General features: G+C 37.0%; 1 protein-coding gene across 6 annotated transcripts in view; it reads left to right on the forward strand.

Annotated features, from left to right (window-relative positions):
* The window catches only part of smarca2 (SWI/SNF related, matrix associated, actin dependent regulator of chromatin, subfamily a, member 2), a 57,210-nt gene extending 45,082 nt beyond the window's left edge, over positions 1-12,128 (forward strand). For 5 of the 6 annotated variants that reach the window (XM_067405926.1, XM_067405927.1, XM_067405928.1 and 2 more), the window contains 6 exons: positions 1,149-1,366; positions 6,382-6,487; positions 6,805-6,906; positions 7,494-7,617; positions 9,760-9,896; positions 10,627-12,128. In XM_067405926.1, coding sequence (XP_067262027.1) covers positions 1,149-1,366; positions 6,382-6,487; positions 6,805-6,906; positions 7,494-7,617; positions 9,760-9,896; positions 10,627-10,662 — 723 coding nt within the window. In that variant the 3' untranslated portion in view covers positions 10,663-12,128. Of the gene's footprint in view, positions 1-1,148; positions 1,367-6,381; positions 6,488-6,804; positions 6,907-7,493; positions 7,618-9,759; positions 9,897-10,286; positions 10,301-10,626 lie in introns of all 6 variants that reach the window. The other variant, XM_067405931.1, reaches the window with a different exon arrangement.
* Positions 12,129-23,354: the final 11,226 nt, after the last annotated feature.

Here is a 23,354-nt window from a genome sequence, read left to right on the forward strand (position 1 = left end):
TTGGTTGAGTGTCAAAATCATAATTGCACCACTGAAAGTCGTGTAAGTTGTTTTCATATGCCAGTTTGGTTTCAAAAGCAGACACTCTTTTAGGTCTGTTTATTTGCTCATTGTTCACTTCTGGCTCTGTGCATTTGCATTATTCTCAAATGAGGGCTCTGGCTCAGCTGCATAACAGGTGTGTTGAATTACTTTGTGGATCAAGCCTTCTGTATTATGATAACTGACCTCTGAGTTTCACACAAATGTTACAGAAGAGCAAAAAACAAAGACCAATATGTTTCCGGCTTTTCAAAGTGTGTGGATTCATCTCTGGAAGTTGGTGGATTCCTTTGCTTCACAAAGATCTTGCTTTGGTGGTGGAATTACAAATGTTTTTGGGCATATTTGGAGATTTGGAGAAGTACTTCTGTGCAGACCTAACCCAGCAGGATCACTTGTATGCTGCTATACAACAGTTGCAGGCGTTGGGCCAAACGCAACTGCACTAATGCAGTGGACCGTACAGTACATTCACTGAAGGCAAATGACTAATTTTCTGTAAATGTTCATGCCAAATGTGTGTTCAGAGGAGACTGAACGATGAGAGAATCCCTCTATATCCATCTGTGTAACAAAAGGAAGGGAAGGATAGAGAGAAGATTCCAGACAGATGGACTTAATTAAGAGCAGCTCTGCACAAGTGCTGAGCTCAATCATGTCAGATTGTGAGACTGATGAAAGTCCAAATGGCTCCATAATCAGAGCCTGTAGTCAAATTCTCTGTAGTCAGAAGTTTCTTTCTCTTCTAGATGTTGTATTGTAATGAACATGGCTTCCATGGCTCCCTATGGGGAGTTGGGAAGAAGTCCTCAAAGCAAATAATCACTGTCATGTATAATAGCTTAATCAGTGATATTTGCATTTGCAGAATCGCACCGATGCTATTTTTCTGTTTGGCATGTATATGATTCAGCATGTGATTTAAAAGATTTAGATGAAAGGCTTCAGTCCCAAATGCTGAACATACCTGGCCAAATTTCCTTTGGAAGTGCAAATTGCAAGCAGACAGTGAATATAGTCTAGCAATCAACAATTGTATCTTGCTTACTTTTCATATCATAATTTCCCACCTCGTTAACTACTCGATGTGATCTTAACTTTTGCAGGCTATAGAGGATGGCAACCTGGAGGAAATCGAGGAGGAAATACGGCTGAAGAGGCGCAAGCGTAGGAGACATGTGGACAAAGAAATGAGGCGTGAGGACGGAGACAAGGCCAAGAAAAGGAGAGGACGCCCTCCAGCAGAAAAGCTCTCCCCAAACCCACCCAAACTCACGAAACAGATGAATGCTATTGTCGACACGGTCATCAATTACAGAGATGCGTAAGTGCTGTTAAACTTCCAAGAATGGCTAATTTTGCCAGCCCATTTCTCCTCACTGTATTGTTGGAGGCGACTCTTTGAATTGGCCTTAATCACAGTTTGATTGTATGTTCATTTGTATTAAAGATGACCTGGACTACATGGAATGTCATTTTTAACGTTGAACACTCAATGGTTTTGTACTGATCATGCTGTTCTCAACATCTCAGCTTTTTCAGGAATTTGCAGTCTAGAGGTAGACAAATAGTGTGTTGACAGACATTGTTACTGTGTTCAGGACTATACATGTGGAATGACTCTTGACTGGGGTAACAACCAGAAATAATTTAAGGTTTAAGGCTGTCACGAAGGAGGAGAGGCTTTGTAAAAACTAATGGCAGCAGGCAAAAAATATCCTGCATGGTGTCCTTTCAGTTGATTTATTTGAGCGTAACTGTTAATTATTGAAAATTAAGGTATTCCAATTTTCAAGAATTAATTTTTTATGTTAAAATTTTGGGTTAGGTAACCCAAAAATTGAAATTCTGTCAATAATGACTCACCCTCATTCCACACCCATAGTTCATCTTCGGAACACAAATTAAGATATTTTTTGTTGAAATCCAAGAGGTATATGACCCCTCCACCACTGTCAAGGTCCAGAAAGGTACTAAAGACAAAAAAAAAAAAAAAAATGACATGACTGCAGTGGTTCAACCTTAATGTTCTGGAGCGACGAGAATACTTATTGTGCACAAAACAAAAATAACAACTTTATTCAACAATATCTTCTCTTCAGTGTCATTCTTGTGCACTGTTTACATTCAGCGCTGCCGATCTGACATAGAACCTGAAAGTGTAAACAGCATTTTGCGATTATTAAAAATATTTAACGCAGTATCCATTTTTTTTCTCGTCATTTTTTTCCTAGCGTTACATTATATGATCACGCTCTTATTCACGCAAGTGCATTTAAACCATTCAAGCATGACAAGTTAAATGCATTTAAACTATTCAAGCAGTTAACAGGCTTATTTACAATGAACTCAAGAACTAAGAACATGAACAGAACAACCAATGTAAACATGACAAAAACTGACAACAAACAGAAGGAAACAGAGCTTAAATACACTCAGCAAACCAATGAACTAAATGATCATCAGGTGCAAACGATAATCGAATAATGAGTAACCTTGGAAACTAACTAAACTCGCTGTCTGTGAATGTCCTGTATGTTTGACATAGAACAGAAAGCCGCTTCAGACAGCGTGACTGTACCACATTGAATTCTCTTTCACACTTGAACGGACAAAAACACACAAAATAAATTATACCAAAATGGCCGTTTTAGTTGAGTAACCTTTTAATTAGTTAAATAAAGTCTTAAATGACCGTAGAGAGATGTGAGAAAAATGGGATGCGTGTCAGATCCGTGTCATGTACCGCAGGTCTTAAAGTGGCAGCAGCCTAATAAACCTGCTGCCTGATCATCATTAATGTTAATCATCATTAATGTAAAAAACAAAAAACAAAAAAAAAAATCACTTGTTGCTCTTGACTGAATAACCTTTGTCGCTTTAATAAGGACTAAATATATTTAATTTATAATTTATGCAGTGAAAACTGTGAAGTGTTTGATAACTTTCCGTATATTCCTGTGATGGCAAGGCTTAATTTTCAGCATCATTACTCCAGTGTTCAATGTCACATGATCCTTCAGAAATAATTCTAATATGCTGATACTCTGGTACTCTAGAAACATTTCTTATTATTACTGAATGTTGAAAGCAGTTGGGCTGCTGTCACTTTTGATCAATTTAATGTGCCCTTAATGTGCACTTTTCATATGATTTTTAAGGGGATCATAAAATATGTACTTAAAATTTCAGCCAAATTATAATACTCAGTCTGTAAAACAGCGAACAGTACGTAACATTAATCTGGTCATGATTATGTCAGGTTCTCCCAGTTAGCAAAGTCATCATGCATCAAGTGAGTCAGCGAGACTGAAGGATGTTCAGATGTGCTTGTTGTCATGTTGTACTTTAACACTAAGGGCCCTATAATACACCCGGCGCAATGCGACGCAAGGCGCAGCGCAAGTGTGTTTGCTAGTTTGCGTCCGGCGCCGTTCGCGTTTTCCCGTTCAGCGCCACGTCCTTAAATTAGTAAATGCATTTGCGGCAGTTAGTGCGCCCATGGGCGTGCTGGTCTAAAAAAGAGGTGTGTTCACACGCATTGCCAGCGCATTGCTATTTTAAGGAGCTGAAAATAGACTGCGCCATAGACCAACTCAAACCTGGTCTAAAGTCAATGGCGCAATATTTTTTTGTTAGAGCGCGTTGGTAGAAACTGCGCCTCTGGGCGCGTCGACTTTGCTTATTACACACAGGGATGCGCATCACACAAACATGCCAAATATTAAAAACAAAAGGATTACAGTGTAAAAGAATATTATTGTGTAGGCTACATAAATATAAAAATGTAACTTCGTTTACCTTCTAACTAAACGTTTAACTTCACGCACGAGCAGATCGGTTTCTTCGCTTGAAAAGCGTTCAGCTTTTCCGCCAACAAATTCCACCATGTAAATAGCAATCCGCCATGGCGCGAGCGCATCTCGCTCTTAAAGGGAATGGGAGATGACACTCTGATTGGTTTATTGAACGTTACACCCATTACTCATTAAGAGAATAGGGACAACCCATTTAAAAAATGCGCCCCGGCGCACGGACCGTTTTTCCGTCGTTTAAATAGCAAAAGTGGATTTGGACACGCCCTGAGTGCACCTGCGCCGTGCGCTTTACACTTTGCGTTTAGATCGTTAAAATAGGGCCCATAGTGTTTCCAGTGCCCGTAAACATTGTTTGGAACATGGAATGCTCACTCGCCTGAATATGTTGAGTCCACTTCATTTTTACAAGCCGAGGGTGCATGCATCATTTCTGGCATGCATGGGCGCTCACCTGTGTCAGGGATGTGACATGAGTTGCAGCTCTAGCTAGTACTTCTTCTCTGCTCGGATGATTGACCCAACACATTTGCAGTGAAATTGATTAATTGGCAATTAACAAGCTTAATTTGATTAAATTGTGTTTATTAATCATTGTTCTTATTTGTAGTCTGAATGTCGCACTCATTATGCAGTGGATGTTGGGTAATGGTATATCGATTCCCCTTTGAGAATTTCAAACCAGCTTTAGAGTGATGGTTTGATTTCAGTTGAGCAGAGGACTTGGCCTTGATGTGTCACCCAATTAAGCTGCAATTCCACAGATTGAAGGGTAGCACTGATCATGTTTCTCTCTTGGTGGTCCCCATGGCAACCTCCTAGTTAACAGCATATATCGTTGTGGAATAATAATTTAGCTGTCTGGATATATGGCAGTCATTTTACATGATAGACAAATCACTCTAATCTAGCCCATATTTAAACAAATATATCTAGAAATGTCACTTTGGTAGTACTTAAGCATCTTAGAAACAGACATCCTTGGCAATTATTTCAAATATATGACTCTGTGGAACTTGATGAGTCACGTAATGTGAAAAAAAAAAAAAAGAGAACACAGCTGCTTTTGTTCTTAAATGACAAGAACCCCAGTCTCAGTGCCACGCTTTCATGACACTCCCTAACAACAGTGCATAAAATGCTTTCAGCTGGTATTTTGAAGTTGAAATGTCTTGCAAATTTCCTTGTCAAAATGACTGGTTTCGAACAGGTTTCTTGAACAGAGGGTTTAGGCCATTGGTTGGCCAAACAGATATACATAAGCCATTAGTTGAGTACAGAACCATTACTAATATAGGCCAGTATTAATGATTTTTATTTATTTATTTATTTTTTCATTTATCTGTGTTGGTCGATTTTGTATATTTAATTGTGTATGATAATTTCCTAACATTTAGATTACCTTTATGTGATGTAATGTCCACTTAAATTAATCTTTAAAAACACTAATAATTTAATAACACTATTGAGTAATCTTTAGCAGATCTCAAAATGATTTTCAGACTGTACATTATAATGTTATGATGTCTAAATTATTTTGTAGCTTTTAAAAAAAATTTTTTTTCACTTGCTTTTAGTTTTCTTTGCATATTAAAGGGATACTCCACCGTTTTTTCATATTAAACTATGTTATTCCCTTAACTAAGACGAGTTGATACATACCTCTCTCGTCTCAGTGCGTGCACTAAATCGCTCTGTCTCGCGGTGAAACTTTATTAGCACTTAGCTTAGCCCAGTCCATTCAAGTGCTAATAAAGTTTCGCCGCAAGACAGAGCAATTTAGTGCACGCACTGAGACGAGAGAGGTATGTATCAATTTGTCTTAGTTAAGGGAATAACATAGTTTAATATGAAAAACGGTGGAGTATCCCTTTAAGTTAGGATAGGAGAAAATATTTTGCATACCTTATTTTTTTTTATTTGCTGTATATATCATAATAATGACATTTTGAGCCGTTTTGAAATTGTTGACATGTTGAGCCACAAATTTAGAAATGTTAAACTGAGCTAAATGCTGAGTTCATCCTTCAGCTGTTTGGTATTGTGCTGCAGTCTGAGCTCTGAGTCTAACACTGAACATGCATCTGCAGCAAAAAAAAAACTATAAATTGAGGTCTGTATGATGGTTGACACACCATAATTGCACCAATTTTCTGATTAAATCACTGAATGCGTGACAAACCATCTGCACTGTCATAAATATTTAGAGCAACTGTAATAGACAGATATGAGCTGAAGACAGGATTTAAAAAAAAAAACTCGCCAGTATGTCTCAAAAAATATTACTCCTGGAGACCTTTATACCATTTCCTGTTGTCCTGGATTTAGACTTGTGCTGTGTCATGTTGGCCTGGGGTGGGCTTGAGGGATAATCGTCAGTAAAGCACCAATATGATGATAATGAAAACCAGTTGAGCATTATTCCACCAAGTTGGAAATCCGCCCAGGCTGATCGCATAGTTTATCTCTCACTGTGGAGTCAGAGGAAGTCAGGATAACCCTCAATCTCTGTTTCTGATCACAGATCAGGCCGTCAGCTCAGCGAGGTCTTTGTGCAGTTGCCCTCCAGGAAGGAGCTCCCTGAATACTATGAACTGATAAGGAAGCCAGTGGACTTCAAGAAGATCAAGGTACGTGAGTTACAGTACGTCTTTTATTTCAGTGTGACCCTAAAGCCTACACGCATCTGAACATCACACGTTATACTTTCTGCTGTGACGTATTATCGTGCAATCAGGACTGGCACACTCATTACTCCGGCTGGATGATAACAGGATTACTCTGCCATAGAGAATTGTTTTTTGTTGTAAGATGAAATAAACTGATGTTTTCGTTCTTATAATGTCAGTGGCTCTTATTTTCTGTTGCAACTCTAATTGGCAATTTCCTCAGTTGTTAAAGTTGCACCCTATAGGTGAAGGATGTTTTGGTGTTCTTGTTTTTGCAGGAGCGTGTGCGCAACCACAAGTACAGGAGTGTGAGCGATCTGGAGAAAGACGTCATGCTGCTTTGTCACAATGCTCAGACTTACAATCTAGAGGGCTCTCAGGTGAGTGAATAAATGGATTGAACATCCTCCATAAATTCTATGAAGTGCTTGTCATACATGCAAATATTAAGCATGTAATTACTGTACAAAGACTTACTGTACAAAATAGCCACTGGTCTGTTTGTCAATGGCTATCGTGTGCTATAAAAATAGGATTTTCTGTTTGTCCAAAGAAGTTTATTACTGCCAATTCCCTGATGTATTTAATTTATTTATGTAAAGAATTATAAGAACTGCGCAGATCAGTTATTATACCTATTTCTGAATATCACTTTACACAGTATTCATGGTGGATTGTGATTACTGGATTACCAGATTTTGTCTGTGTTTGAAATCAATATTTCATCTCTTCTGAAATCAGCACAATCTGGAGATGGTCTAGACATCTTCACAAATATAATCAAATATTTCAAACAGTTCAGTTTTCACAGGAGTGCTTCAGGTTATGTTTTATTATTTTTTTTTTTTCAAATTTATTTTCATTCATTCATTTAGTTTGTTTGTTTTGCAGGTAATACAGATAATTACAGCAAGGTGTGTGTTTGTTTTAATTTATTGCTTGTAATTTACCATTTATTTTTTTGTAGATCTACGAGGACTCCATTGTTCTCCAGTCAGTATTCAAGAGTGCCAGACAAAAGATTGCTAGGGAGGAGAGTGACGATGACAGCAATGATGATGACGATGATGAGGAGGAATCCGAGGAAGAGTGTAAGATTTTTTATTAACAAAGGACCAATTTACTGATACTAATGAAATTAAAGCTCTACAAAATCTTGTACTTGCTTGAGAAGTGCAGTTTTCCTTCCTTTTTTGAAACAGGATGTTTGGGTGGCAACCCTTTTGAAAGCCATAAAGCCACCTTTTCACTATCTCCAAAATCATTTATTTCCAGTGGAGTGTAGTAAGGGAGCTTTGTGTATCATATGCACATGCATAGTTTCCGCATCCAATTATAGCATGGGGTGCGTTGAAATATTTAAACCTTTGCAGTTAAACTGGATCGGATGTGCTGTATTTTAAACAAAACTATAAGCGTGAGGTGATTTTTATTTTTGCACTAAAACGTTCATCTTTAAACATTATTTGCTGATAAATTTATTTGTGAGGGAATAATTACCTAATGATTTTACTGGAGTCTCACACACATGATGCCGCGGCAGCTATTACGGGAGTGGCTCAGTGCAGGAGATGCAGTTAACTTGATCTTAACCCTTAAGAAACTTTAATTAATGCTGTCACGTAAAAAAAAAAAAGGTAAAATTGATTGAATTGCTAATTACAACATTGAAATAAAAATGTAAAGCTTGTACATATAGCCTACTAGAAATCGTGAATAGGCTATAGCCTAAATAATTGGGAATCAAGTAAAAAAAAAAAACAAACAAAAAAAAACCTTTTAATTTATCTATTATTATAACTTTTATCTCATTTTAGTTGCTTGGCTATTTTCTTATAAAGGTCAAGTTGTTCGCCAGGTGTCTTTTTTAATTATATGATGTCATTACGCTCCATCATGACGCCAGCCAATCTCTGCATTGCTGATCGTGGTTTTGAGTACTGATACATCTGCCTTTTTCGAGGAACACGAGAACGCACAGTAATCACAGACAATTTAGTCCAGATATTTTAATCCAATCCACAAAATCGTTTGAAGAACCAAATTAGCCAGAGTTCAATTATCACTATTAGAAGATCTGGCATCTGTCAAATAATCTCTGATGTATTAAGCGAGTTATGAAGAAGGGACCCCTGGTCATTTGGTACAACCATTATAAAACATGGAAAATATTTAAAAAATGTGTATTAAATATAAAATGTTTGATTGTCCTTTTGCTAGCTAGATATCAGCCTGTTAGCATTGTTTGAAAATATCGTCATTCGGTATAACCAAAAGTGTCATTTTGTAAAACCGAAATTTTGGTTAAACCGAATGACTTTTTTGCTGACAAATTTTGTCCATATTGTAAAAAAATGACAAAAGCTGTGTTAATTGATTATAAAAACCACATAATCTTATTGTTAACACTTAATAAAACTTAATAATACTTAAAAATTAATTATATCTCCAATTTAATTATTTATATTAATTTATAACAATTTAATTATTTAATTATATTAATTAGATCCACTTAATAAAACTTAAAAATTAATATCTCCATTATGTTTTTTTACACAAATTTTGACAGATTTTGCCCATATTGTAAAAAAAAAAAAAGACAAAAGATAATTGATTATAAAAAACACATAATCTTATTGTTAACACTTAATAAAACTTAAAAATTAAATATATCTCCAGTATGTTTTTTTACACTTTTAAAAACCTTATTCGTCAATGACCCAAATATATTCAAATATTCAATATTCGTTCATTTTAATGTAGAGGATAACGACATTCTCAATCGAGAGCATCTGATTGGACAAAAATCAGTTCAATGCAGGATGAACCATTTGTATTTTTGAGAGAAGACTATCTACTAAAAGTGAATTTTGTTATTTTTATTAAGTACATTGGCATATTGATGACCTCAAAGATGATAGTCTAAAAGCACAAACACTAAGGATTTCATGAGGTCTTTAATGTTTACTTTCCAATTGATAAAGCAAATACGTTAACTACAGAGTACTGAGTTAGAAAGATGTGGGTGGCATTTGAGATGGGCCTTTAACAGATGTGTGTCATGTGTTGACAGCACGCCATATAAACATATTTATACTATATTTGATTATATGTAAGTGTGAACTCGTGAATTTCTATAAGCTAATTTGTATGTATATCTCTGTTGTAGAGATGTGCTATTTTTATTTAAATTATCTTTTATTACAATTATTTTCTTTTTTTTTTAATCCAAGCTAAGTCAGTGAAGGTGAAAATTAAGCTGAATAAACGGGACGAGAGATGTCAGGACAAAGGCAAGAAGAGGCCGAGTCGTGGAAAGGCCAAGCCCGTGGTCAGTGATGATGACAGCGAGGAAGAACAGGAGGAGAACGTAGGTCCACCATTCCTCTCATCAGTTAGACATGCCATTGTACAATCTGTTTAGTCAGGTGACATTTAACTTAATTAGACATCTTGTAATCAAAAACCTCAGGTGCATACATTGACATTTGATTAAATATGCTTCAGGATATTATCACCCAAAAAAAACAGGCTTTAATCGGGCGCTTAAGGGACGGCTAACCGCAAAGAGCTGCTGTAGCCCACAGACAGCCTCTAAAAATGATACAAAGAGATTTATAGATGCTTAGCCACATGTCCTTATCTTTCAACATCTAAGAGGTATTTGAGGTGTTATGCAGGGAATAATTTATGAGAAAAAGGATATACTGTGCCCTTAAAACTCGCTTTCATTCCTCTCTCTTTATCCCATCTGCTGCAGTTCAAGAGGAAAATGTAAGTCTGTCTGTTTCTCTCCCTTCACGTGCACTTTTTTTCCATTAGTGTGATCGGTTCATGTCTGAATGTCAGTAAATCACATAGTCTCCTCATATCAAGTCAGTGTGAACATGTCAGAGCCGTGTGACCAAGGCCCATGAATCCATGCGAGATTGTCTTATAATCCAGAAATAAGGGAGCGCATTCAGTAACCAGCGCAGTCCACGAGCAATGAGCCTCGGCAGATCAGCAATCAGTCAGGTGTGGCGTGGGGGTGGATGCGCAGGGCGATCTGTGGTCTACACTTGCTTGTAGTTGTAATTTCATTGTGTGTTTGTTTTCAGGAGCAGTCAGAGGGGAGCCAAAGCGACGACGAGTGAGGAGGAGATGAGCTGATCATCAGCATTCCTTTCACACGTTTATTTGCTTCTTTTATTGTCTTTCCTCACCCAGCTGAACTACGCTTGTGCTTCACCTGAGGCTTCCAATATGATTGTTTCTTTTCTCTTTTTTCTTTTATTTTGTGTGATTAAACACTTTGTCTTGCGCTATTGTCCCACTGTTGAATACGCTACAGTGAGGAAACATCTTTTCTTTTTTCTTTTTTTTTGCACCTTCAGTAGCTTACAGTTATTTCCCTACATGCAGTGAGGTATTTTAGAGATGATTTCTGTATGCTTGTACATAATTTACATTTATGCAGTGTTTAAAAACACATGTTTGATAAAAAAAAAAAAAAATCAAAATTGCATCAAAGAACGTCATTTATAAGCTATTCAGACCTTTTTTTTTTTCTTTTTTTTTTTTTTTTTTTTTTAAACCTTACCCTTGGTTAAACCAGTTATTTTTATGAAGCATATCAAAAAGTATTCAAGTGTTACTTAAAGTGAAGTCCTCATAGTATTTCGTATCATCTAGATTAGATCATATATTATAGTGACTTCTATATTGTATTGCATGCAGCACAAAAGCCAGCAGAGATTACAGATGTGTTTAAGATCGGAGCATTAATCAGCCCTGTACCGTTTCAGTGGTATGTGATATACGAATTTGACAAGCTTTCTAACATATACATAGATGTGGCGATTTCTCTTTTTCCTATTTGGTGTCTTTCCTTCACCAGTTTTATACTCTGCAGTCCGACTTGTGCACTTCACCTAAAATTTTTTTCTTTAAAAAAAATATATTTTTTAATTTACAATAGAGTATCTCACAATATTTCAATACTTCAAAGCTCATGTAGATAAGACAATCACAATCAATATTTTAAAGCATATTGTATAAATATAAACCAGGTCAGATTGGCTACCTTTTTCTTCTCTGGTTATTTTGTTTTATTATTTTCACTTTAAAAAACAGTGTTTTTAAGGAATAGGAAGTTTTTTTAAAAGGATTAATTGCTCTTATACTGTATTGGTTGAAATATGTACTTCGGTTTTTTTGTTTGTTTTTTGAATGAATGAATGTTATTGCTTTAAAATGTACTCATTAAGGCACTTGCATTACTGTCAATGAGAACTCTTTTTTGATCTGTTCTCATGTGTGCCATTGGTCATTTCTGACATCTCTTTTGTATGTGCTTTTATTTGGTAACTCTAAAGTGTCATAATCTTTGCTCACCTTGCACACTGTCTTTGTGGTTGTAGCTCTTAGCCCAAAGTAAACATTACCAATGATAACCCTTCTCTCTTTGATCTCTGGTGTAATGTCATGCTGATTGTCTTCATGAAATAATTGTGGCTTGATATATTTTCATGTTTGCAATGCACTTCTACTAACAGACATGTGAAATCAATCCTTGTGTATTTTTGCAACCAGTCATGATGTGCTAGGAGCATTTGCTATATACCAATATTATGTTTTAGATGTATATGGCATCATCTGCTTTATTAAAATTAAAGCTTAATAACCTTTATACTAGTCATTTGAGATAATTACTTACTTTGCAGTTGCTGTTTACCTAAAGCCACCAAACTACAGTAATTACAGTGACAGTCCCCAAGCAAAACACTGAGATTAAGTACCTTGCTCAGGGTTGAAATAATAATGAGATTTATTCTTCAATTACCCACACATGCAAGTGTAACGGAGGCCAGCTAATAAGAGCTGTGCGAGTAAACCTCACTGCCCTGGCCTCAAGAGGTGCATTAGCGACTGACACTAGAGACTGCGGTCTTTAGCGTCGTCGTTAGCGCTTCCGCCTCCCATGCCGGAGACACCGGTTTGAGTCTCACATGGAGCGGGGCAAGTAAGACCGTTGGGGTTACACAAGCAAATCTGTACTGTCTAAGTCAGGCATTTTCAAACTGGGCTCAAGGGGGTGCTGGGTATCTGCAAAAAAACAATAACAAAAAAGTATTTTTAGGACTGTCAAAGTTCACTCAAAAAACGGTCATCATTCACTCACTCTTACAGACCCCTAACTTTGCGTTCCCTCACAAATCTTTTGAGGTCTTTGTGAGTAAGCGCAAAGTTTCTCTGGGGAACAAAAATGTTTTGTGAGGGAATGCAAAACTTTTGAGAATGCAAAAGCATTTAAATATATATTTTCCTCTACCATGTCCCTTTAGGGCAGGGATGGACAATGGACAACTGGAGGGCCATTGTCCAGCAGAGTTTAGCTTCAACCCTAATCAAACACACCTGAACCAGCTAATCAAGGTCTTTACGATTAGTAGAAAGTTATAGGCAAGTGAGTTTTTATCAGGGATGGAGATAAACTCTGAAGGACACTGGCCCTCCAGGACCGGAGTTGTCCATCCCTGCTTTAGGGGTTCTGTATACCCTCATGTTGTTCTAAACCTGATCACTTTCTTCTGTGGGACAAAAATATATTTTTTGGTGAAATGTCCCTTTAACATCATCTTAAGCCAGTATTGTTTAACAATTTTAAACACATTTACAGAATTGAATATTCTTTTTCTTTGTGCAGTGAAATTAACAAAAGCCAGTTGTTATTTTTATATTACACATAATATTTTTCTACAAGAATATTTATATACTACCATTCAAAAGTAAGATTTTTTTACGCATTAAATTTGTCAAAAGAGTTACACAAATTGTTCCTTTGAACTTTCTATTCATCAAAGTATCCTGAACAAATGTTTTGAGGATTCCACAAAAAATATTAAGCAGCACAACTGTTTCAACATATTAGAATGATTTCTGGAAAGGATCATACGACACTGAAGACTGGCATCAGCTTTGCCATCACATGAATGAACTACATTTTTTAAAAAGACTAATTTAAACATATATTAACAAATCTGAGGCCTAGTTCACATGTACATGAGTATTTTTATAAACAGATTTTTTTCCTCCGTTTTAAAAAAAAAATTGCGTCCACATGAAAATGCAAAAACAAGCTACGAAACGCTGTCAAGAGCATGTCAAACTAAAAGGTGGCGATATAACCCTAACCGTAAAGCCATGTTGGCCAATCATAAGCCTGGAAAGTAGGTTATTACTGGTTCCGGTTCTGCCGTCACAAGCCAAAATCTCTGGTTTCACCGTTTACATGACAACGCTGTAACCGTAATTTCTAAAAATCTTCACCCTGGCAAAAGTTTTCAAAATGTTCAGTTTCAATGACCAGATACTGCGTTTCTGTGTGGACGAATGGCTCAGATTTGAAAATAGCCGTGTTTGTTTGGACAGGGCCTTAGACTCACAGCGCGAATTGTCATTTTTCAGCATCCTTGACATCCAAAAGTTTGAAGAGATGTATGGCTGTTAGGATAATCTCACTCCTATAGCCCAGCACATTTAAATGTGATGTATGATACTGCATTGACTTCAAAAACACACATCTGGCCAATTAAATATGCTTCTATCTAGCCACCAGAAATGACACTCCACCTTTAAAGCTAATCCCAATTTAAGTGTACCTCACATGAGCACTAAGGGGCAGTGCAGAGGTCCTTCATTGGTTTACCATGTTTGTTTTTTTTTTCCCTCCAAGATCAAAAATACCTTTTCTTTCAGAGCTCCAGTCATCTCAATGAAGTTCTGCTAAGCTGATTCAGTCCAAGAGTACAGTCCATTTCTGCCCTGTTTGTCTTCCACTTTGAAGTGGCAAGCTGTTTAGATAGTGGTAAGCCTCAGAAGAAAGAGATAAATTAGACAGTAATCCTTGTCTCTGTGCCAGAGATGTCAGGTGGAAATAGTCAGGTGCCAATGCAATCCCTGCTATTCCTCTGTAGCCTTTGTGAGCTCTTTTCCCGATCATCCGAGTGACCGATGTGGTGATAACCAAGGCCGTTCCTCAAACAATCTCCCTCAGAAGTGCGTAGAAAATTAGTCATGTATGACCGAATGAAAGGACCAGGTGCTCCCTATTATTAGAAGTTCTGCTGCTAATCACGCTTTATATCACATATTTAGGGTCTCGGGCCTATGAATAGCCAAAATGCATCACTTAAAAGGGATAGGAGAGAATGCATTGATCCCTCTGGCATTCCAGAGTTCGTGATCAGTTAACTGCATGACTGAGGAAATGAAATGAATTAAACCTTACACTGTATATATCTGCTTCACCATAATCTGACTGCTGAACCAGCATTTATATAACTAGACTACCACATTTCCACCAGCGGGGAGCAAGATCAAAGCTTGGGGTCAGCGAAATTTCCACCATACATTCATGAAATGCAGCACTGATTGAATTAACTTTATTGATTTTTTTACCAGAGGCAGATTAAGGCAAACCTGAGATTTAAAACCGTGTAATTTATTCCATGATTAGGCCTTATCTGGCTCTGATGTGTCTAATTTTCCTAGATAACAGACTCTTAGATAGCAATAGCTCTGCTCAATATCTGAAAGGAGAGTGTTAAAAAAAAAAAAAGAATAGAATAAAGAAAACTCAAACTCATGCAGGAAAATAAAGATAAAACCACACTAGGGGACCAGCCTAAATCAGCCTAAATCCAGCCTTTTTACTCTCCCTTGTGTCTGAAACTAGCAGAAAGGTGCTTTATTCAGGACCAGCATAGAGAATGAGATAGCCTATTGGTTAAACCATCACATCTTCGTTCACAGACTGCCATACAAAGGAATGCTTGAAGCTTATTTGAAGGATTGCAGTTCAACTTTGAACTGTCTGTTCAGTATTCTGTCTAAACAGTTAAGCCGTATGGTGTGCACATGCTATTATAATAGCTGTGTTTTGCATTGTCCTGTTAAAATACACTTCCCTGAAATAGACGTGATCTGGAAAAATGCATGTTTCATAGTGCCTTCCAAAATATGCAAGCTGCCCATACCGTATACGCACCCCCATACCATCAGAGATGCTGGCTTTTGAACTGAACGCTGATAACATGCTGGAAGGTCTCTCTCCTCTTTAGCCCGGAGGACACGGCGTTCGTTATTTCCAACAAGAATGTCAAATTTGGATTCATCTGACCACAGAACACTTTCCACTTTGAAACAGTCCATTTTAAATGAGCCGTGGCCCAGAGGACACGATGGCACTTCTGGACCATGTTCACATATGGCTTCCTTTTTGCATGATAGCGCTTTAGTTGGCATCTGCAGATGGCACAGGGGATTGTCGTCTGAGGGCCCGAAGACCACGGGCATCCAATAAAGGTTTTCGGCCTTGTCCCTTATGCACAGAGATTTCTCCAGTTTCTCTGAATCTTTTGATGATGTTATGCACTGTAGATGATGAGATTTGCAAAGCCTTTGAAATTTGACATTGAGGAACATTGTTTTCCACAATCTTTTTATGCGCTCTTTCAAAGATTAGAGAGCCAATGCCCATCTTTATTTCTGAGAGACTCTGCCTCTCTAAGACACTTCTTTTATAGCTAATCATGTTACAGATCTGATATCAATTAACTTAATTAGTTGCTAGATGTTCTCCCAGCTGAATCTTTTCAAAATTTCTTGCTTTTTCAGCCATTTGTTGCCCCCGTGCCAACTTTTTTGAGACCTGTAGCAGGGATCAAATTTGAAATGAGCTCATTTAGTGGATAAAAGTGTAAAATTTCTCAGTTTAAACATTTGTAATGTTATCTACGTTCTATTGTGAATACAATATTGGCTCATGTGATATGAAAGTCTTTTAGTTTACATTTTATTCAAATTAAAAAAAAAATGTTCCAACTTTTCCGGAATTCGGGTTGTAAAATAAATGGCATTTGTTGTTTTGTTGTCTAATGCGGTGCCATTAAGACATTTGTAAGTGTGCCTTAAATGTATATATAGAAAGTGAATTTAAGCTGAAATCAGTGTGTGTTCCTCTTTGGAGCAGCTGTGCTGACATGGCTGACTGCCGACAGTGCTGGAAGACCCTGGGATGTGAGTTCACTTTGGGTAATGTTGAAGTATGGCATGCAGAGGGGTGCCACGGCGGGAGTCGGCCCTCTGCTTGATGTGCTGCAGAGGAATTTAAAGACTGAAAGAGGGGGCAGATTAAAAGCAACAGCCCGGCAGGTGGTTTTATTGTATTGAGGCAATATGTGAGGTCTGTACTCCACAATATTCTCTCTCTCACTTTACTACTTTGAATGTTTTCACCACCTTTTTCTGGAAAGACTTTCCTGAACACACAGAGCATAGTTTAAAATTCCATTATTGTAAACATATTTGCATGTATTTTTAATCAAACACTCTCCCTTTCTAATCCATCCATTCATTTTACAATCTGCTTGTCTTAGGGTTGCAGGGATGATGGATGAGTTTATCCCAGTGTCTCGGGCCATGGGCAGGGAAACCACCTGGGTGGATAACCAGTACTTTCTAATCCACCCACAACAGATGTATATTCACAACATGAATAACAAAACTAATCTTATATCATTAATATTTAAGAGGAGCATCTTGTATTACACTATATAATAATAATTATTAATATTAATAATAATTTTACTTTTTTTTTGTGGTAAACATGTACTCCTTTAACTGGTTAAACATCAGATACACATCCCATAGTTTTGGGAGTGACAACTGCATTCAAATGCATGAATACCCTAAATCAGGGGTTTTCAGTCGTATTTCAGACTCCCAAATTGAATCGCTTGTCCGAGGGATAAGGTCGGGAAGCGGAAATCGATTCCAATTCTGGAACTGGATGCTTAAATAAATAAAGTAAATAAATTATGAGTATAGCTAAGCATGTCCTTTGACATGTTGCTGACAATGATCCTATGGTAAACACATGTGCATGATGCTTGTCCCACCCCCGGCTTCTTCCGCCTGGTCCGCTGCTTTGAGCTGCATGTCAAAAATAGATTTTGACTAAATTCAGAATAACATACTACTTTACTATTAGTAAGAGTAGTTAGCTATACATATTCTGAATTCACGGCTTCATTTAAGTTGAAATGCATCTTAAAAACACAGCAATCAAGCAATGTTCAAAGATGTCCGTCTAATGCATATGGCTATGCTACATAGAATGGAAAAACAAGTTCCGTTGCACTTCGGGAACAGTCCCACGCTCTCTGGCATTGGTTTGCAGTCACTTTTAACGATGTTCAGCAAATTTTCACAGAAGAAATTCATTTATTATAATTAAAGCTGATTAATTATTAAAACGTAGTGATGTCTATTCAAACACCCACAAGATCAGTACGAGAACATTCAAATCTGTGTTCACAGTACTGCTGACCTAGAGAGAGCAGATGTCATATGAAACAGCTTCAAAAGCAATCTTTTGATCAAAGTATCCTTATTTCTTTGTTACAAAAATTCAAATTATCACAGAAGAACTGGGATAAGACATGACGTTTAGCAAAATATTCACCTTTTGAAAGTAACTTGACAATGCTTTAATTAACTGTATCATTTACATCCTTACACCAGTAGGTGGCGACAAGTCATTGAATCATTCATTCAAGACATTCTTTCAAAAATGCTGATTCATCCAGTAATGAAACAAGTGCAGGTTGGATCCGAATTTGCCCCTTATACCCTCATTCACTATTCCTTATTAGTTCACTGTATTCAGGAGTGACTGAAAACTAGTGAGTGAATTCAGACACTGCATGCACTGGAAGGGCTGCCAGCCTGCCACTTTAGCATAGTTTGTGTGAATGAATTAATGGATAGATGGATGATTCAGTCGCGGGCGCCGTCTTTTGATGAGACACGGGAATTCATTCGGCATGCAACACTCACAGTGCATTATGGGTATTCTCTAGCCACTGAGCCGTTGTGTTCCAAACGGAATATATAAAAAAAGAGTTTTTTGACCCCTACACCCTTCATCCCTTCGAAGCTGTCACTCTGGAGGGTAAACCCTTTGAAGGGATTAGGGCATAGGGATGAGCCCTTCCGAATGGAACGAAGTGAGCATACATCATTTGTATGCTTGTTATTGTGGTGCATTGTGGGATTGAATGAGGGCACTTGATAATGTCCACTAAGGTTTCGGACCACTTAAAATGTCTGTTCCCTCAAACAGTGGCCTATTTAAGGTTATGGGGGCGATTTTGGACACGGGAAGTCTTTTTGAGTGATTCATTTAATCATACATTCAAAGTATTTTTTTTTTTTTTTTTTAATAATTAATTGAATATTTTTTAAATAGACAAATAACTTAAAATAAATTTGGTCAGAACCAGAATTGACCTTTCGCCGGGAGTTTGATTGACAAGCGATCTAACCAATCAGAACGCCGCATCCGCCATTTTGTCCGACAAAGCAGCCAGTAGTTAAAAGATTAACCTCGGTGGAGTTAAACTTTGAAACAACATTCATTCTCATGTTCATGGACTAATAGGAAGAGATGATCGGTTTTTACGAGCGGTACGTTGAGCTGAGGATCTACAGCAATCTGTCACGACCATGGTCACGACAACGAAGAGCAACAAAACGGTTTTTATTGTTTGAATTTCTTAAATTACTACACGGTTTGAAAGCTGGGACTTTGTTTAATATCATAAGTAACCTGCTCTGTCTTGTCTGTCGATGTGTGGTCAGTATCCTCTTTGTTCCGCGATGTATTTTTCACTGCGTGTGGAGTGACAGCGCCACGGCTTGTCGGACAAAGCAAGGCTAATTATGTTTTGTTAAACATTTTTCTTTTAAATTCTCCACACTAATTCTATAACCCTAATGATTGTGTGTAAATACTCATTACATGAGAATGACAGAAAGCATTGTTTTCATTTTCATTTTGTGTGCTACTTCCTTTGTAAAGTCCAGAAATACACTGTATCTCCAATGTTTACTGGATGCACTTTTTAGGAACTTCACAGTAATTGAAATTCTAGAATACCTGTGGGAAAATGTGTTGTAGATTCAACTTTGGTTTGTTGTGATGGTGCCATGGTGGCATAGCCTCTAAAACTCTCACATTTGCTGCAGACATTAAGACAAATATATCATAATATCATATAATATATAATTTTACTGAACATAATCAAAGAGCTATCCATACTTATACAGTCAGGATGCTGAAGGGAATTGCATTTCCAAACCATCTCACGCTGATAGATTTTCATCTGTGGTTAATGGTGTGTTTTTGCTGTTATAAGGATGAGATATGTAAATGGACAGGCTCATTCAGGTTGCCAGTGTGTTCAGATGTTTTGTGGATTTTTTACAGGGGGAAAATTCACTAGATGTTTTTTTTTTTTTTTTTTTTTTTTTTTAAGTTCAAGCTGTTTACATTTAACTTTTGACTTAATTCAACATTGTTTCCCTGTACAAACATTTGGAACAAATGAAGGCGTATAATCACACGGCCATTTGTGAAAACTTGAAGGCTGGCGAGCTGCCCTGTTTCACTACAATGGTTATGACGGCTATGTTGGTTTTGTTTTTCTCAGGGAGTCTTGTTGTATAAAACCAATTTCAATGTGCTTTGTCAGATATGAGTCTGATGACAATGTCTGGGGAAATGTTGGTTGAACAATTATGTACCTCTATGTTCAGAAGCATTTCTTATACAAAGCAATTACATCATTACACCACCTTAAGCTGAGAAAAAATTGACATATTTTTAATTAAAATTTTATTTTCCAGATAAACAAACTAATATACATGCACGTGCATGCACATAGATACGAACATACGTTTATTTCTACATGAAATAAATTGCGAGCACAATGAATGCAGTGCAGGTCATGGCACACAAAGAGTTAGAGAGATGCTCACCTTGCTGCTTCATGTTCTGCATGCCAGGCTGTGTTAGGCATAGGGCAGGTTTGACTCTTCAGATGCTGATATGAGCTGTTGACAGTGAATTTTATCAAGCATAAGAAGCTGTGTGAGTCATAGAAACATACATACATTCTGAACAAACATATTCTTATCGAAGAATGTTGCTGACTTGTTAAGGGTGAGTGAGTGTTGTTAAGAGTGGTTTCCAGCAGGCTTTGCAGCAGGAATAAAATATGTGGTTATTGATATACTGTATGTCTATTGTTTGCTTTTTGATTGTGTATTTATGCTCTTGATGTTGATATAGAAGTTTCTTGTCATTGTTAGTTATTTGGTGTGTGGAGTTGAGGTCTATGCTTCTATTTAAAACTTTCACATGTAGGCTACGTCTAACTCTGCAAACTACCCTAAGCACTTTCAGTTGGATGAATTACAAAACTAAAATTGCCTAGACCAGGGGTGGTGAACATTGGTCCTGGAGAGCCTCAGTCCCGCAGAGTTTTGCTTCAACCTGAATCAAACACCTGAAGTTAACCAAGGTCCGAAGGGTTACTAGAAAGCTACAGGCAGGTGAGTTTTCATATGGGTTGGAGTTGAAATTTGCTGGACTTTCACTCTACAGGACTGAAGTTCGCCACCCCCTGGTAAACTGTAGTGTTAGTAGCTTTTTAGACACTTATTGAGAAAGCTCAAATCATGATGTATTATGTTACTTTTTTTGTATTTTAATAATTTAGCGACATTCAGTTGTGAATTGTTGTTGTGAAGTGCTGACAGAGATGAAATCTACATGTTGTATTCAGTCCATTAAATATGCATGGTATGTGAACTGTTATGTTGTGGCAAGATGTGAATATACAAGGAGACATTCTGAAAAGGTTTAGCAATTATGGATTTTCCGTCATGTGTTATGTGACCTACTTTGTGTCATTGAATTTGAGGCGGATCAGCGGTGCATTCTCAGCAGATTTTAAAGTTGCAGTTATCACTTACATTTTTATTTCCTTTGGTCTCCATTCACCTTGAGTACTGACTTGAGACAGAAGTGTTTGAGGGTAAGACTTGTTTTTTAATATAATTCTTATGGTTTTCTGGTCTTTGATCAAAACATCTGTTCATCATTAGCCAGGCTGGTTATTAAATGTCTGGCAGTGGTAAGTGTTTTGAATCAAAAGTTTTTAAATTGATTCGAAATTTTTTGATTTTTAATGACACATCGCTGAGTATTTGATAACTAACAAATCAAATATCATAAACGTAACCGTTTGCTCAAACATTTGAAATTGATAGACAAAAAAGTAAACAAAATATCAGCTTTGTATAATGTATTAATTCAGAATATAGAAAAAAAAAAATCGCAACTAAAGCAGAATTTTAGTACACAAAGCTTTCTGTGTGTTCAACACATCTCGGAATTAATTTGGTAAATGTGTTCCTATTTTATTCATGTCTTTTTATCAAATCAAATATGTTTACATCAAGCTAGCATAATACATTTTATTCAAATCTTGGTGTTTTCATGCAGCATTTATTATGCAAAATCCAAATTTGCATAAAAATATGTGGCCATTGTCATGCATAATGTATCTTGAGCATTTCAGATGACATTACTGCAGCACATGCTTATAATTAAACAAAACTTCATAGTCCACTGGTGTTGATGCTAATATAGTCATTATAGTTATCACTCTTGAATAGGTATTAACTCTTCCATACAAATCAAATTTATCATATATTTTAAGGATATATATACAGTGACATTGACTTGCTGCTTTGGGTAGCAACACCAGTGGAGTTGACTTCAAATCCACTAACCCATATTCCACATCTCACCCTAGTGAAAGGTCCAGTGTGTTGCATAACCTGAGCCGGTAGCTCTTGCTCTGCACTACGTTTATAAAAATTGCACTCCCATTCACAGCAAATGGCACATCTGAGCTGGGTTGTGGCAAAGTCTGCCACAGAATTCTCTCCGTCTGGTTGTCAACTCTTCAACAAAGCTGACCCTCTTAGCCATAGTGCAGCAAACCAGCAGTGAAAAGTTCAAATATTGGACTTTCCTGTGGGGCTCAGGCTCCGTGACAGCATGTTTATGCCAACATCAACAGGGTGGGATGGTGTCGGAGAGCATGTCTGTCTCGTCTGCGGTGAGTGGCTGGAGTGCCATGTGTTTGAGTGGGAAAGAATACCACCCCATCCTTTGTTTCAAAAGGCAGCATTGACGCTTTCCCATTTTCATGCAACTCAACTCTGTCTTAATTTTACAGCTTAAAAGTCAATGTACTTTGATTAATGGCTATAATTACCTGTGTATGTAGTACAATTTTGGTTATTATTATTATTATTTTGTCCACCTTATGCATACAGTATGACCAACTCCCAGTGGGTGAACAATAAATAGTTTATCTGGGTCGAGTACATGTAAAGTATTTTAGTGCTGTTTCTTGGTGGTAATCTTGGTTCTGCTGGGTAATTACAACCTGTATAATTTATTATTTTTGGATCAGTTAATTGAATTAAATTGATATAGCAGAATTAATATTATAATCAATTAAATCAATTAACACAGTATTAATTGTCTATCAACTCTCAAAAAGGATATTTTTCATGGCCACAGAAAAATAACTTTCTTACCGGGTACAGTGCTATTCAAAAGCTTATAGCTGTAATCGCACGATTAAAGTGACTGATTTGATACTACTCACATGAATGTGAGAATTCAATACTCACATCAATGTGCACAAAAGTTTTATTTAACTAAATCACAAACACATAACTAGTCTAAACATACACGTACACACAATTACGCATAAGTAAAATAGAAATTGAAAGTGAATGAATGAAAAGATGGGAATGAAATGTAACTACACATAACAGTCAATTAACCACCTGAACAGAAACCATCAGCACCTTGTTAACAAGTTGTCTACAGCTTGTACTAAACCTCTGCTTAGTT

The sequence above is a fragment of the Chanodichthys erythropterus genome, chromosome 13, assembly GCF_024489055.1.
Source record: "Chanodichthys erythropterus isolate Z2021 chromosome 13, ASM2448905v1, whole genome shotgun sequence".
NCBI lineage: Eukaryota > Metazoa > Chordata > Actinopteri > Cypriniformes > Xenocyprididae > Chanodichthys > Chanodichthys erythropterus.